General features: G+C 52.9%; 5 protein-coding genes and 2 non-coding genes across 7 annotated transcripts; 5 read left to right on the plus strand and 2 right to left on the minus strand.

The window, feature by feature from the left end:
• Positions 1 to 433: 433 nt before the first annotated feature.
• COL26b_011563 (uncharacterized protein) lies at positions 434 to 2,005 on the plus strand (the record flags this gene model as incomplete). Its single annotated transcript, XM_053184229.1, has 2 exons — positions 434 to 1,541; positions 1,629 to 2,005. 2 exons carry the CDS (start codon positions 434 to 436, stop codon positions 2,003 to 2,005), a joined length of 1,485 nt encoding a protein of 494 aa, XP_053031850.1.
• Positions 2,006 to 6,826: 4,821 nt separating this feature from the next.
• Positions 6,827 to 7,640, plus strand: COL26b_011564 (uncharacterized protein; the record flags this gene model as incomplete). Its single annotated transcript, XM_053184230.1, has 3 exons — positions 6,827 to 6,880; positions 6,935 to 7,528; positions 7,581 to 7,640. The coding sequence occupies 3 exons, from the start codon at positions 6,827 to 6,829 to the stop codon at positions 7,638 to 7,640; spliced, it is 708 nt and encodes a 235-aa protein (XP_053031851.1).
• Positions 7,641 to 7,745: 105 nt separating this feature from the next.
• On the minus strand, positions 7,746 to 8,445 carry COL26b_011565 (uncharacterized protein; the record flags this gene model as incomplete). Its single annotated transcript, XM_053184231.1, has 3 exons — positions 7,746 to 7,898; positions 7,989 to 8,194; positions 8,331 to 8,445. The coding sequence occupies 3 exons, from the start codon at positions 8,443 to 8,445 to the stop codon at positions 7,746 to 7,748; spliced, it is 474 nt and encodes a 157-aa protein (XP_053031852.1).
• Positions 8,446 to 8,951: 506 nt separating this feature from the next.
• On the plus strand, positions 8,952 to 9,060 carry COL26b_011566. The gene has a single exon. It is a non-coding gene; the product is annotated as a tRNA-Val (tRNA).
• Positions 9,061 to 9,068: 8 nt separating this feature from the next.
• COL26b_011567 lies at positions 9,069 to 9,140 on the plus strand. Its single transcript has one exon. It is a non-coding gene; the product is annotated as a tRNA-Ala (tRNA).
• A 276-nt stretch (positions 9,141 to 9,416) lies between these two features.
• COL26b_011568 (uncharacterized protein) lies at positions 9,417 to 12,470 on the minus strand (the record flags this gene model as incomplete). Its single annotated transcript, XM_053184232.1, has 3 exons — positions 9,417 to 11,240; positions 11,289 to 11,657; positions 11,709 to 12,470. The coding sequence occupies 3 exons, from the start codon at positions 12,468 to 12,470 to the stop codon at positions 9,417 to 9,419; spliced, it is 2,955 nt and encodes a 984-aa protein (XP_053031853.1).
• A 3,069-nt stretch (positions 12,471 to 15,539) lies between these two features.
• Positions 15,540 to 15,863, plus strand: COL26b_011569 (uncharacterized protein; the record flags this gene model as incomplete). Its single annotated transcript, XM_053184233.1, has 1 exon — positions 15,540 to 15,863. One exon carries the CDS (start codon positions 15,540 to 15,542, stop codon positions 15,861 to 15,863), a length of 324 nt encoding a protein of 107 aa, XP_053031854.1.
• Between the last annotated feature and the right edge of the window lie 681 nt (positions 15,864 to 16,544).

Here is a 16,544-nt window from a genome sequence, read left to right on the forward strand (position 1 = left end):
CGCACCCGATGCATCGGCATACCCAACCGCTAGGTCCCCTCACATCGGTGACGTCGGCCCCGTCTGATGTCCAAAAACACCCTCGCATAATTGATGAGTGCTATCATCTCCGTAGGGGAAACAGCTCATAAGAAAACCAATCCAGAGTTTGAGGGTTGAAGCACGGATGACTGCTGGGAGCCTCAGTGAGCCAGAACGATCATCATGTTTGCTTTAGACTCTGCAACACTTTCCTTCGTATTGGACCTCCAGAGGCCTCCAACTCTGGCGTCTATCCTAACAACAATCGCAATCCTGCTATTATCTTATTTCATTTACAATGTTCGTCCCTCTGCCTCCTTCTGCCTGAGTTTCCGTCGCCTGTTGAGGGGATCACTAACCATGGCAGGCTGCCTTTGGTACGGATGTACCCTTCATCAAGGGCCTCCCGGAGATGTCCGGCTCGATTCCTGTGTTCGGGCACCTTCTCAAGCTAGGCGAAGACCACGCGTCAACATGCGAAAACTGGTGGCGGCAAGGAAACCCCTCCGTTTTCCAGATCAAACTCGGCAACACCAGGGCCGTAGTCTTCAACTCCTTCGAGGACATCCGCCAACTCCTCATCGGCCACCAGAACGCCGTCATTGATCGGCCCAAGCTATACACCTTTCACGGCCTCATCAGCTCTACTCAAGGCTTCACCATCGGCTCTTCCCCTTGGGATGACTCCTGCCGGAAGAAGCGCAAAGCCGCGGGCACCGCCCTCAGTCGCCCGGCGCTGCGAAACTACTACCCCATGTTCGATCTCGAGAGCTACTGCATCCTCCGCGACCTGCACAAGGACTCCCGCAACGGCGAGCTCGAGATCAGTGTCCGACCTTACATCCAGCGCTACGCCCTCAACACGACCCTCACTCTCTGCTACGGCATCCGCATGGACGCCGTCTACGATGACCTCCTCCGCGAGATCTTGCATGTCGGCTCGGCCATCTCTCTGCTCCGCAGCGCGTCCGAGAACACGCAAGACTACGTTCCGATCATGCGCTACTTCCCCAACAACGAGAAAAGCCGCCGCTCCAAAGAGCTCCGCGAGCGTCGCGATGCGTATCTCAACCATCTCCTCGACAAGGTCCGCTCCATGATCGAGCGCGGCACCGACAAGCCTTGCATCTCGGCTGCGATTCTGAAGAATGAGGAGACGAAGCTCACGGGCGTTGAAGTGTCCTCCATCTGCTTGTCACTTGTATCTGGCGGTTTTGAGACGATCCCCGGAACTCTGACGTCGACCATCGGGTCGCTTTCGACGGAAGAGGGACAATTGTGGCAGGACCGCGCCTACGAGGATATCAAAAGGCACTACCCAAACATACAAGACGCATGGAATGCCTGCTATACCGAGGAGAAGGTTCCGTACGTCAACGCAATCATCAGGGAAGCCGGAAGGTACTACACCGTCAGCTCAATGAGTCTGCCGCGGAAGACTGTAACGGAGGTTAACTGGAACGGCGCTGTCATTCCGCCCAAGACAATGATACTCGTCAACGCTCAAGCTGGCAATCATGGTTCGCATGTCCCTTGTCTGAATGCTGCATATCATCATGGTACTAGTATAAGTAGTATTCGTTAAATCTAACGGTAAACAAACACAGATAGGAACTACTTCGGTGAAGATGCCGGCAAATTCGATCCGGAGAGGTGGCTCTCCTCAGTCAACCCGCCCACTGACACGAATGTCTCCGGCGTGGGCCATCTGAGTTTTGGGCTTGGCTCTCGCGGTTGCTCAGGCCAGTATATCGCCCAGCGCTTGTTATACGCCGCTTTGGTTCGCCTGCTGTCCTCGTACAAAATCGTAGCCAGCGAGGAAGAGCCTCCCAACACCGACTACGTCGAGTACAACCAGTTCAAAACGGCGCTCGTGGCGATCCCCAAGGACTTTAAGGTCAAGCTCATCCCCCGAGACACAGCCGTTACCGAGGAATGTCTCAAAGCCGCCGAGAAAAGGACCAAGGAGCATTACGTAGAGTAAAGTCATCTAGCCGGTTTGCGCATGCGGTAATACTCTGATTCGGATGACAACATATCAGGAGAGCAGGTGTGAAGGATTATGTTCAAGCAGTCAACATGAGAAGGGGGCAAAGGGATCTAGAGCACCAGCCGCATTTTGAAAATGGCATCAGCATCCAGAATGAGATAATGAAATACCCTTCAAGGTATTTAATTTTTACTTAATACCCAGCACGATATGAATTTCTCAGTTCCTCTCCTTCGCATAAGCTCCATCAGGGTACCTCACTGGCTCCTCCCCCGGGACCACCTCTTCCAGCTCTAGCTCCAGCCCGCTTTCATCCGCTTCCATCCTCGTCGACTGAAAAGAGAAGACAAAATCATTTTTCTCCTCCGTACTCACAACACTCGCCAGTTCTGTAGCGTACATTTCCCCTGCAGCTCCTTCGTCAATCGCAGTTATTGCGTTTTCTTTGCTGTCAGCTGACTCTGTATCCTGAGCCTTCCGCCGTACCGCACCTAAACCTCTCCTGGGTGCCACGCCTCCGCGGGCTGTGCCGTTTTGACCGAATAACTTGGACCAGCGGTATTTGAAGAAGATCCGAATCGCAGGAAGACATACGACAATGACCGATACTGATGCTTCGATGCCTGACCAAATCAGGGGATCCGTAAAGTCCCAGGTCGGGTTAAGTGAATGCGTGAATGGGGCAAGGTAGTGAAGCCGGATACAGGCAGTGATAAGAATGAATAACCCGAGACTGAACATAAGCGAAATGCCGATTTTTGAGCGTTTGGAGGTATTCAATCCCCACAGCAGCGGAAGAGGCAAGACCAGAATAATAAGATCGTGGCTGATGCTAAGGCCCCCTGCAATATTGACCAGCCTGTGGAGATCCAGGCAGCTATATGTACCGAAGTCTCTTTTCCAACCATCCCAGTTGAAACTAATCGGCGTGCATTGAAAAATTTGCAAAAACAGGATCACCGTCATTGATGTGACGATGTATGTGATGGTCGCGTAAGTTGCCCTTCGAAAGGACTTGTTTGGGAATATTCTGAGGTAAAAGATGAGCACTGATATCTTAGTCAAAGTTATTGTGGCTAGGTAAAGGGGTTCGTCGATGAAGAAGAGCTGTAAATGTCAACATGATGTCCAATTTGAGGCGGTAAGTCTCCATACCTTCAACCCCAGCGTGAGCTTATCTGGTTCAACCATCCATATGTCTTCACCAAAAGCTAAGGCTCCAGCTGGGTTATTGTCAGTAAGGAACTGGAATGGTGAGACCATGGGACATACCAATTTGACCAATGACGACTAGGACGATGAATATGACCTAAGATTAATCAGCGGATGAGCTGCTGAAAAGTTTCTCAAGATTGGACGTACACCGCACACGATCATGATCCAGTCGTCGGCTTCGAGTCGAGGCATCATCGTCCATCTCGCGTATAATCGCAACAGTACCGCCAGAATCCCAGCAATTTGAAGAATAAGTGGCGCCATGATGTCTGCTTTTCGGGTACGAATAGGCCGTTCGCATGCCTTCGCTTCTATCTTTGCAACGTCTAAGAAGTTGTCAGTTGCAGCCATGATCAATGGGTAGGTTACCAACCTATCGCATCTACTGTGTCACAACGTTGAAGAAGACACGTCTGCATACTCTCCCGCAGACCATCGTCACTACATATACAGGTGTCATTTGTCGCGACCTTACAAGCCGATTGCGGTAGCTGTTCCAGGATACAGTCTAGCTGTGTGCAGAAAACGATATTAGCACCATCTCACGAGGTTGAACCATGGCAAAACCGACCCCACATTGCGGCAAAACGCCTGCATACTCTATTAGCGATCCCTGGGCAGCCCCCAAGGAAGTGGCCATAAGGCTGAGGCATAGCAAATGTCTCATCGCAAGCGATACTGCGGCTGCTGCTATCCCTGATGATGATAGTAGTGATGTGGGAGAGAGTGAAAGGGAAGAAACAAGAAAAAAGCAAGACGTCGCTGGCCGTGGCCTGAATAAACCACCCTCGAACGGTTAATAATAATAAGAGGCATGCGAAGATTATGATAGCGGCAAAACTTAAGTTGGTTACTGGTGCTATTAATCTTTAGTGCGCGAGCACATCGTCTCCTTTTGGTTCCCAGGACGCGGGACCCGTAATTATCCCCTACACTAAAACAGCTCGGCTGGGGGTCGATTGTCGAGTCAGAAAAGAAGATGTCGAAACAAAAAGCTAACACAGAATAAGACCGAGAGTCTCTCTCTGACATGCACTTTCAAGCGACTCAGGTGTGAGCACGGTTGTTGTGGTGAAGGAAACCTATTCAGAAGACAAAGGCCCGGCCTGGACCAGCGGACGCTATCGTGAGCTAAACGCGGGGTTGATGTGTAAGGGAGCATCGCGTGGGTTCGGAGGCGTCCGACCCGGGTGGCTTAATTACACAACAGTCTGGTGAATGGTGCCTAGTGGAAACCATACAGAGACGGCTTGCAGTGTCCAGGTCTTTGCAAATAAGAGCAGTATTGCATGAAAGGACGCGCTTCTCTGTACCTTGGTTTCATAGGAACGTGTCTCATCATAAGCAATAGATGAGATCAGGAAACAATGTCTTACCTTGACCGATCCTCTTCGCGCCGATCATGATGATGTTTCACACTGCGAATGTTCAGCAGCAGTGAGATCGACGGAACCATGATCCGGGCATACCGCCATGCACAGGAGCCGGATTGGGAGTTATGGAATCCGGCAGTTGCGGGTGATCGAAGTCGGCAGTTGTCGCCTCACAGTACTTTTTTGCGGTGCTTATTAGTGAAGCGCCATCTTTGATTCTCCTGGCGCTCTAACGCGAATGTGGTAACGCCTCACCGCCTCAAGCTGCTAGCACACACGTGTGGCACCACGCCCCCTTGCCACTCGGCCGCGATTGCATCCACTGCCACCGGCAAGTGCCTACTCAGCCATGACAACGTGTTTTGAACAAAGGTATGCAGCCAGTCTGCGCTATTCAAAACGGCGTGGTCAAGTCAACGCAACTTGTAGCCCAGATTTGGTAACCACGTCGGCACGTATGTGTTCAAGTGTAATTCTCAGGCTGCAAATTGACTTCATCTTGCTCCTCCTTCCCTACTTCGAAGACGACAGATTTCAAGTGTTCGCGCCAGAGATATTGGAAATGGGTTTGAGACTCATGGGAACATTAGCCTGGATCAGTAGTTATACAAAATCTGCCTTCCAGATAGTTCTACCATATTGCTTATGTCAACAAGTTAGGAATCTCTGTCCGTAGCTGCGGAGTTGTCTGCGCCTGTCTGTCATTTGACTTGAGATTTCTTTTATGATATTGTGAACCATGTGGCCCGTGTAGTCCTGGAATGATTTTGATGTCGATTCATCGGTGTGCCTTACGTCGAAAGGTGATCTGGGTGGCATACCAGGTGCAAAATCCCTGGACACAAGAGAACGAGACCCAAATGTATTGGATGGGCGAGGCAGAAGGCAAATAAAGTAGAGTGATAGCAATCGCTCGGACTTTGACTCTGGAGTGATCGCCGGTGCTTCGAAGTAGGCTCCCACAGTAAGACGCACCAACTCACAAAGATCAAACTCATTGAGTGGTCTACCCTAGCATCTCGGAACGCTATGGTGGCCGCGAACAGCCTAATGCAACTTACACAAGGCCACAGGAATTAATTCATATTATGGAGAAACAGTTCTCTAGTGCAAAGAGCGCCTGTCGCGTCTATGAGAATGTACAAAAATAGATGCTTGGCGTAACGCTGCGTTTTGGCGTTATAACCACCACCTGGATGTTCTCGTCTGGTGTTTACTATCACAAAGACGGTTCAGACGGTTCACATATATCCAATCAATGGGTGTCACTGAGAAATCAGCTCGATGATTTTTATTGTTATCCCTACCAGGAGACAACTACGTTTCAGCAAATCGTCAAATGAAACCCTTTTAGGATAACAGGGAGACTTTTTACATTGCGAGAGCCTCCAAAGACTTTGCTTTCCTAAGGAGGCCAATGTCCTTGAGGAAGAATGGAACAAAGGTACCGATCTGACAGGCCATTGAGCTTTAGATAGATGGACCGTTCTAAAAAGCACCACGTCAGCGCCAAACCTGGGTCGTAATCTCAGCAGCCAACAAACATAGTTAGGAGACAGGCCCATGTACGAAACTGAGTAGCCTCAGTGGAGGAGTTGCCGATAGACTGACATTTACAAGATTTATATGAACGCTCAAGGATCAATCATTCGTAACTCGGTCTTGCCTTTCGCCATCACTTAGGATATCGTTTTCAGGCTACCACAGACTACACCTGAATACACTTTTCTCAGAGAATAGTGGTGATATTCTTGTAACCTCTTCCGAAAACTACGAGTTGTATCCCAGATAACGGGAAGGAAATCGATGGGTTCTGGGCCAACATGGCGTGAGATAAAGTCTTACGTTTGCCGCGGCCTAAGCTACAAACAGGGCCGGAACCAACTCGCAGCTAGATCCACGAAGAAGATACTTCAAATAGCGATTCAAGCAAGGCCAAATGAAGGGAATCCCTTCGATCGAAAGTCCCAATTTCTTCACCCGTCAAACGTGCCGAGGAACCGAAAACACCGAGAGAGCATACTCTCCGAACTCCCCGACCGTGCTTCACAAGTGACGTAATCCGGATCCGAGGTCAGCACAACAGGACTTTGGTTTTCCATGCTCTATCATAAATAATCCCGCCAAGAACAATTGAGCTGCAGTGGCCTTCAAACCGGTCGGCAAAGATCGTCTGTCACTTACACACAGAGCCGCTAGACCCTCCAGAACCGCAAACACCGCAATAATGTACTACAACCCAGGCGTAAACGACCACGGTCTCCCCCACGACCCCTTCAAAGTAAAATTTCACACCCTCCCAATCTCCATCTCACTCACTAACCTCCCACTCCAGGCCTGCGTCGTCCCCCGCGCAATCGGCTGGATCTCAACCACCTCCCCCACCGGCCAGCACAACCTCGCGCCCTACTCTCAATTCACCAATGTCACCTTCGACCCGCCCATGGTGATGTTCTCCGCGAACCAAACCCTGCCCGACGACGCCACGCAGACCCGCAAGGACACCGTCAACAACATCGAGGCCACGGGCGTCTTCTGCTGGCAGCTGTGCACCTACGCGCTGCGCGAGGCCGTCAACATCACCGCGGAGGCCGTGCCGCCCGACGAGGACGAGTTCGCGCGGGCTGGGCTCGCCAAGACCTTCTCGCGCGGGCTGCGGGTTCCCGTGCCGATGGTGAAGGAGTCGCCGGTGCGGTTCGAGTGCGAGTACGTGCAGACGGTGCGGCTGCCGGGCAAGGGCCCGATGGGGACGGTGGATGTGGTGTTTGGAAGGGTGGTGGGGGTGCATGTGGACGAGTGGGCGTTGACGGATGGGAAGATTGATGTGAGGAAGACGAATCCGATCGCGAGGCTGGGGTACTTTGAGTATGGGGTTATTAATGATGCTTTTGAGATGGTTGTGCCTGGGGATAAGAGGATGCTGATTGGGGTGAGTTTGGCGTCTAATGAGCGAGGAAAGTTGCTAACTTTTGACATCGTAGCTCTCGGGAAATGCGTCGAAGAATACGGATGAGGATTTGGAAGAAGCCAAGAACTCATGATAGATATCAGGTTTCCATGGAGGGTTGAGGCTGGCTTATAGAAAGTCGACCGAGAATGAGCGCAAAAGATCTATAGAGGTACTATTTCCCTTCAAATGCTAGACCTCAGGCATTCTCAATACCGGGATTCTCTTCAATGAGATGAGCCAGCGGAATAAACAGCTTCATTGCACCCCCCTCCTTCGCCTTTGCGTTGATCTCTCTGACCTCATCCCACGACATCCAGTACCACCCAGAACACTTTTCAGGTTCCAGGTTCTGCTCATCATCAGTAACGTTCATATGAAACTAATCGCAACTTCACTCAGGGAAATTGGGGAAAAAAAAATGGGAAAAATCAGAACTCACCACCGGCTCAGCCGCCTCATCCTCCATCTCGCACCTCACGAACAGCGTCACGTAGTGCTTCCCCTGCTCCTGGAACACGTCGTTCGTCACGCCGGCGATCTTTCTCGCCTTGACTTTGAGCTGCGTCTCCTCCGCCGTCTCGCGCTCCGCGCAGCCGACGATGGACTCTCCGAATTCGAGGTGGCCGCCGGGGAGCTGCCATGTACCTGCGCAGGAACGTTAGCGTCCGACCATCGTAGGCCGAATGAGACTGCAAGTGTAAAGAACTCCGCAAGGAATTCCTCCTAGCCCATAGAAATAAGGAAGCTTAAGGAGGCGGGATTTGAGAAGGGTTGCCTTTACCTGCGCCGTGGCTACTCTCCCGCTTGCCGACTACGATCTTGCCGTCCTTGCGCTGGACAATCGCCGCGACGCCAATGCGCGGGTTCGCGAAGGGGTTGATTGTAGTGACAGACATCTTTTCGCCAAAGAAACTCACTGGCTGTGTATATCAGAAGAATGAAATGAAGGCTCGTTGAGTGATCAATGCCAAGATAGACGGTGCTGAGTTGAGGTTTAAAAGAACTCACTGACTCACTTCGGTAGTACCTGGACAGTGAGATTGGGCCAGTGAGAGACCAAGTGTGCCTCACTGCAACCAGCCCCCTTGCACCGCCGCACCGCCACGGGAGGCTCACTGTGGCTGCCTGCTCTGTTGCGGGAAACGCCTGCAAGCCTCGTTTAATCTCAGTCAAGTTCCAAAATCTCTCACCCATTCTTATTCTACATTGAATTATATGAACTCGGTCACACCCACAATTGCCAAAGCTTCATTCATACACATACAGACATCCACTTTCCATTTGTACTAACCCATCCCACTCACCAGTCCCGCTACAGAGTGGGTTCCAGTCGCCCTCCCATCTGCCTCCTGTCGCCCACCCTCAAAGTCATCTCCCCCTGTCCCCCTCCACAACAAGAAATGGTTTCGTGGTGTAGTTGGTTATCACGTCAGTCTAACAGATCGAGCGCATTCTCCGGATGCCCTCACCTGGCACACTGAAGGTCTCCGGTTCAAGTCCGGGCGAAATCAGACCAATTGGGCGATTGGTTTAGTGGTATAATACTCGCTTAGCATGTGAGTGGTCCAGGGTTCGATTCCCTGATCGTCCAATTCTTTTTGATTTTTGGCTGAGGATCATGATGGTTTTTTCCTTGTTGGCGGGGGTGTGGCTTTGATGAGATATTCGGGGAATGGGTGTGTGGTTCGGGGGGAGTGGTATCAGTGAAATCAACAGCGATATAAAATGAGGCGTTGTAGATGGCATCGACATGGTAAAAATACATCTCATCATTCATTCATTACCTCTGCTTGCAGTGGGTATCATTACATAGCCTTTCCAAGGGCCGTCGCGTGAGAGGAGACATTTCCAACGGACTCACCCCCCTCTACCAGGCCCCCTTGGCCGGCATATTCTCCGGGTCCATCTCGAACCCCTTGATACTCTCCTGCCAGTTCTGCCAGTTGAAGTCGTCCAGGTTATCCATGTTGACATCCATCGTGTCCATCGGCACGTCGTCGAAGCGGTTGTTGATAGACGTGAACGGGTCGGACCACAGCCACGGGGGTTGGTTGTCGCTGAGGGACGACGCGATCTGCGGCTGGGACGTGGCGGCGATGGCCTGCTGCCTCTGTCTCCGCTCGGCGTCGGTCATTTGGGTGTTGTTGGAAATAGCCGGCGTGGGAACGGCCGTCGTGACCATGGGCGGCTGCGATGCCGGCGGCTGAATCGCGCTGGGCGGGAACAGTGTGTTGTTCGGGTCTGCGGCCATGGACTGCGCCGTGGGGTAGATGTACTCCCACATCTCGCTGGAAGTGAAGCCCGCTCGGGACATCATGACCGTATCAAGCTCCGAGTCTTCGTCGGGCATAACCACCTGGCCGGGGAACATGTTGACCGGCTCTCCGGCAGGTTTGGGTTGAGGGTATGGAACCACCGTGGACCTCTCATTACTCGGATTCCTCCGTTCGGCGGGTGGCGGTTGTGTCATGGGCAAATCTGCCCGAACCCCGCAGAGCTTCCTCCATCGTGTGCGAATCGCCTGTTGTTGGCTCTCCATGCCGGGCACCGGGCCCAGTCTGGCCGGGATCGTGTCCATGCGGTCGTCGACGTCGAGTTGGCGGGCGGCCTCGGGGTTCGCTCGCAGACGGGCAATCTCTGCCTCGCGATGCTTCGTGGCCTTCGCGCTGAGTTTTCGCAGTGGCATCCACACAGCCATGTGGTCTGCCATCTTTGCTATTTCACCAGGGTCCTGGTCAAATCGAATGGTTTTGTTGACTGCCTCCCAGCCACGCTCAGAGGTGGCAGACCACGGGCGTCGACCAGCCTCCATGAGGATGTACGCAATGGCATGCCACTGTCTATACGTCTGGAAAAGCCACCGCCATTGACGGCAGCGGGGGTCAGTGTTTAGGATATAATTATACTCGACAATTTCGATTGCTGACACGAAAAGTCTGTCGCGAATCTCGCCTGATAGTTCGGTCCCGTTGCCGGGGAATAGCATGGGTTGGTAGATGACCAGGCTCATCTTGGCCATGATCACGCGGGCGATCATGGCCGCCATCCAGAACAGCGGGTCGTCATCCGTAAAGCAGTGTTGCAGGAACTTCTCTTCGACCCGGTTGTAAACTTCGATTAGCTTGCTCTCGCGCTGTTCGAGAGTAGAGGACGCATCGCGCGGACAGACACCCGCCATTGCGGAGCCGACGGTGTGCAGCCTTCTCGACAAGGCGCAAATTTCGTAACGGACAAGTGAAACCGCACAATCCGTCCTGCCTTGGCGAGGGGTTGGCGGGTCAATCATTCCTGGATCGATATCCGAATCATTAAGGTTGGACGGCAGCTCCGTGTCGAAGGAGCGGTCGATAATGGTAAGATCGCTACCCAGTTCCTCGGCGGAACGCAGGTCGAGGGTGCAGATGGCCCACCACAGGCGGCGCCTCATTTCTGTTTCAAAAGGCGGGAGGTTGAAGTTTGTTCCGTCGCGGTGGATGCCCATTCCTTGCGCCATGCGGATTGCAAGCCCGGTGAGTGTCCAGCAGAATCGCGTGTCGTCTTGGCGGCGTACAAGGGTGAGGAACAGGACGAAGGCTTGCAGCACTACGATATCCGAGGTGTTGAGGAAATTTGCCTTTGCGAGGGCCTGTTCGAGCGCGAAACGGTACTGCGATAGCATCTCGTCCTTCTTGGAGCCGAAGTTCTTCTCGACCTAGCTTGGTGGTTAGCTGGAGCCAGTGTGCTAGATAGAGGCACAAACCTCCTCGTCTTCCATGGACGTAATGGCGGCATAGTAGATGGAAAACAACAAAGCCTCGTGACCGGCCGTAAGATCGTCCATGTTGCGTCGCATGTCGCGAATGAGACTCTCCATTGTCGGAATATGCAGAATCTTGAGCAATGGCTCCACGTTCTCCTGGTACACCTGCCACATGAAGGGTATTTGCGACGGCAGTGGATGCAGCTTGCGCAAGTCAACATCCGACGATCGGTATCCCAGTATAAATGCGTGGTGATCGGACGAAGCGTCGACGGCATGCAGGGGCGAGTGATCCGGTGTGTCTTCCTGGTCAGACTCGTCGCTGAACTCTTCGTCGAGGATGCGCGCCCGTTCTCGAAGTTCGTCGAGCTGTATTACCCCTGTCAGCTAACGAAACATGATGGCTCTCGACCGACTCACCTCATCATTCAGCTTGGACCAAAACGCGCTGCTCACGTATCGGCTCGTCTTTCCCTTGTCGTGCAACACCAAGCGGCCAAATGACTTGCTGACGCTCGCGGCCTTGGGCTCCATCCCCCTCGTCTTCTCTTCGATTGCGTCCAACTTCTTCTGCATAGCAGCCCCGTCCGCAATCCCTTCCTTTATCGCATTGAGTTGCGCAGCCGTGAATGTCCTATTTCCCCGCTCTGAAGGCGCTTCGTGGCCTGTGGTTTCGGGGGAGTTGCCGGTGCTCGAGTTCTGGCGCCCGCCGCTGCTTCCGGGACCGCTTTCCACCTCGATCTGGCCGCTGAGCTCCTCGACGATGCCCTCTAGCTTGCGCAACCGCTTCATCAGCTCCACTTCGCGCTCGGTCGAGTTCTTTGGCGGGGCGTTGGGGTCCTTTGGGCGTGGTCGGCGGGGGGCGCGGCCGGGGGCGGGGAAGATGCATTGGATGACGGCGCGGCGGCAGTTGCTACACGGCATCTGCTTGTCGCAGCGGACCTTTCGCCTTCGGCAGGTGACGCAACTGCGCGGATTCAGGGCAGGCTGGCCCGACGCCGTCATGGCGACAGGTTGATCGGGGGGTATAGACGTTGCGCCGTGGCGGCTGAGGGCGGGGAAGTCTGGCGCTGTAGAGGTGGTCGGAGAGGCTGGCGAGTGCTGGGGGTTGTTGTTGACTGTGGTCGCGGGAGTCGTGGGATTCGACTGCTGGCTTGCTGGCGAGAAGTGCTCCATCTCCATGACTGGCTTCGTGGGCCGATCTGTGCGGCGAAGGTTGTCGAGAGGCGGCAGGAGAGGAGAGGGATCACGAAGGTTTGGATCTGAGGGAATCGACTCGAGGTGTGACACAAGTTCGGGACGCTTTGGGGCTGACAAATGGTGGGATTCGATCCTGCGACGGCGGCTCTTTGCGCTCTTGGCTGCTGGCTTACCCACGGCGAGACATGAGGCGTCGTTGCGCGGCTAAATGGGGTCTGCTGGCATTATCCGGACCCGCGAGGACGTCAAGGAAAAACAAAACCCAAGGAAAAGAGGACGTTGGTGTTGAGTGAGGTGCAGTTTGTGGTGGTGACGAGTGTTGGGGCTGCTGCATTGGCAGAAAGAAAGCACGCCGACGCTCGCTGTTGATTGGGAAAAAAAGGTCCCAGTGTGAGTCGAAAGTGGGGGAGGCGGGAGCGCTGCGGGACACTCTGAGCCCAGCGTCACATCAGTGCAAACAGCGCAGTGGGCCCCGAGAGGTCGGAGCTTCATGCCGGCGCGCCTATGATCGGCCGGCTTTAAATGTGAGCCTTCCCATTGGCCTGCTCACCTGGGCCCCGATGCCGCATTCGGTAACCCGGGGCTCACCGGGCCACACCGAGGGGACCCTGACTCACATGGCAGACCGACGACCGGTGACTGCTCGGTGAGGCGAGAGGAGCCTCCGATATCCTCGGATGCTCCGTGGCTGGCCTCGGCCAACGTTGAGAGACTCGGATCAGCCTCTCACCTACAAACTTCGATATCTGCCGAAATTTTCAACTTTTTCATGTCAGACCAGAAAACATGAACACACAGGCCATTGTCCGGTTCAAGCTCGAAACTTGAGACGATTCTCGTCATTGACGCGACCGCGGCCTGCAACCCCCGATAACTCCGAGAACGGCGCCTTCTGAGACTTGCCCAGCCCAGCCTAAGCTTACCAAGCTTGCACAAACTTCGCAACGGCTAGCGCAAATCTGCGTATGACGCATAGCTAACCTTGTTGACCAGTTTGCTGCTGATGTCGTTCTCGTGTCGCCCGAACTCCTTGCCCGTCGTGGTCCATTTACTGTTCTCGAATTTCCCTATCTGTCTTTCGTCGTTGCATGGAATCATGGATGCAGCTCGAAATTCGCATCTGCTTGTCCAAGCTTTATCAGCAGAGAATGATGCCATCGGTATTGAATCAGTCTCAGAATCCGACCAATCCACTCTCGTTGCCCGGTGTGTCCTTTGAAAGTGATCAGGGACCTCCCAGCTTCAACCAAATGATACCCCGCATATGCAGTAGGCGGAGGCGAAACACATGCTGAGCAGGGTCACATTGGCAAGCTGTGCCGAGTAACAACACTGACAGAGAACGTTTCTGGAAAGGGGAGCTTCAGCAACGTGCAACTCAACCCATGTCCCCTGCCATGATGCGCTCAATGAGGTCTTGATCTTAAATTCGATGACAGGATTGAATATGGACCGTGGAGATTGATGCACGAGCAAATCTCACACAGAAAGTTTGGTGTGAACTCGCCCTGATGACTGTTCTTCACATGAAGGGTGCCCAGGACTCCCCATCAATTTAGCACGCTACCTGCGCCGCAAAACACATCTCCTTGATGAATACTTTTTCTTTGTAAGCTAAACAAAGCTTGGTTGTACGTCTCAAAACTCCCCTCGGCCACAACTCCGTAGTAAGGCGATCCTGGCTCAGCACAGAATTCAAGACAACTCTAACCTTTGCGATTGGTGATCTGTCAAGCATCGCTATGGAATCAAAGTCTATCCTGATACGGCGACTGGAAAGTTGTAAGAGATTAGGACACAGCCCCAACATGGTTATCTGATGGAACTCAAGCCACATGACAGCTCGGAAAACAGCCCACTCTTCAGTGGCGTAACACTTTGTTGATCAACTTGTCAAGTCCAATCACGTTACCGAACTCCTGGCCCTGAGATGACTGCTTTTACGGCCTACCAAGCTCGTGGGTGATCAGCATCAACGGGCGAATAGGTGAGCAACTCCCCTGTTAGTGCAACCAGTAGTGCTTAATAAAGTTTCTGGGATGCTGTCAGACTCAATTGAATCCTTCAAACCTGCCCCAAGAGGAACCTTGTTCCTCCCAGCTCACACTTTCGTGATCTCTGCGGATAAAACCACCAAGAACCACTAAGAGCCCAAAGCACGATGTGTACCGCCCTTTAAGAATTTGCTGCCGTGGCTGGAGATAACGAGGATGACCGGGTCACCCCGAAGGAGCGAGATTGGTAGATAAAGTTGGAGAAGAAGGAGAGTAATGCATCCAACCTTTCTGAGTCGATACGCCGTGTATGCCTTTCATTTCTTTGCCCTGAGCTTCAATCATCAATCAGCGAATCGTTTGATGCCAACACAGCTGGCACTGGAACGTGCTCTGCGAAGAGGCATCTAACGATGAATTATCTGACTTTGACATGACTCGCAACTTCATCCTTCGGGAGGGTGCTTCAGCTCCGAGCTGCCCGAAGCAAGTAAGCAATCCGAGTTAAGTAATGATTCACGGTCATTTATCATGTCCTGGAGGATCTTTGGTAAGTCGCATTACCCTATTATAGTACGATCAAAAAAAGCTATGTTGTGTTAAACGCATCAGTGGTAATGGCGGTCTAGCATCGTCTATCCACTGAGTGGACCTTGGACCCTGAATGGACTGAAGAAACCCGGACACACATTAGGCAGCCGAATTATCCACAACTCTTTCCGCAACTATGTGGAGAAACTCAATTCCAATACGATACAAAAGATCAAAACGACAATACAAAAGATCAAATCTGTTACGAGGCACCGCATGAGGAGTTTTGGCTAGGGGGAGGTATGGGGACCCAGAGTCGGAATCACTTAGACATTGAAGCTTCTCTCATTTGCAAGCCAAGTCTTCAGGATATATAAACAACTGCTTTTCTGCCTCTCTCGACTCTCATCTCACCCTTCTCACTCACCTCAACTTCATCGCACAACAAGCAATCCTCATCATCTCACCTCACAACTTCCACTTCTCGAGCTCCTCAACTCAATACGCCAAAACCCCCAACATCACAATGCATTACACCACCGCAGCTGCCTTGATCGTCGCGGCGATGACGCCCCTGGCCTCCGCGGCCTCCTGCAAAAACCTCGGCAACACAGCCATCCCCATCTGGCAAGTGCGGGCTACCGGCGTCGTCGACATCCCCGGAAAGTGTGGCGGCCTGTGGGACAACCTGAACGGCTACGGCGCCTGTGGCAAGACTTCCACCCTTTGCGGCGAATATGACGGCGAGATGGTTTGGCAATTTACTGGCAGCTCCGGCTGCACCGCCGGTATTGTGAACACGGTCTGGTACAGCGCAACCAAGAACCAATGGGGCTCCATCAGCTGCTAGATCTAACCGACCCACTCGGGCGTCGGGCGGCTAGGATAATGGAAGGCATTTGGACGCTGCAAAAGATGCCTGGAGGCCGGATCACCCTGCTCACCCCTCTCGCGCGATCTCAGAGCGGCGGGTGGTCTGGCCGCACCTGAACGACAAAGCGGCTGGCTGATGGATTGCCTTGATCTAACGTTGAGTGGAAAGCCTTGGATATTTTGACAACGACCTGCATTAGCTTCTACAGTATAAATTACATTCTGTCTTTACACATAAACGGCCCAGGCCAATGCTTGCATAAGTACATTCTGTTTTGACAACATTGTCTCGCACATGGAAACAACTGTTCGTACGTGGTAGATCATCGGTATAGGTGAAACGGTTCATGGGCTACCCTGCGTACATGTCTGGTGGCCCTAAGTAGTGACAACACAATAAAAGCAAACTCACTAGTTTCAATGTATCCTTTGATCTATATAACGTGGTTTACCAGTCAGCGGCGAGCTTTTTCCCAAACGCGGTCGGCACCCAACCACTTAAGCCTTTGACGCGTAACAACTCCACGACCACATTGCCGGTTTACACACAAGAAGAGAAAATCATCCTTGCCATTGAGGCGATTCGATCGACACGCGCTGCAGGCGGCAAATTAAGTGTATTACGTGCTGCGAAGACCTACAGTGTCCCCGAAAGCTC

This window comes from Colletotrichum chrysophilum (genome assembly GCF_026319265.1).
Source record: "Colletotrichum chrysophilum strain AFK26 chromosome Unknown scaffold_143, whole genome shotgun sequence".
Taxonomy (NCBI): domain Eukaryota; kingdom Fungi; phylum Ascomycota; class Sordariomycetes; order Glomerellales; family Glomerellaceae; genus Colletotrichum; species Colletotrichum chrysophilum.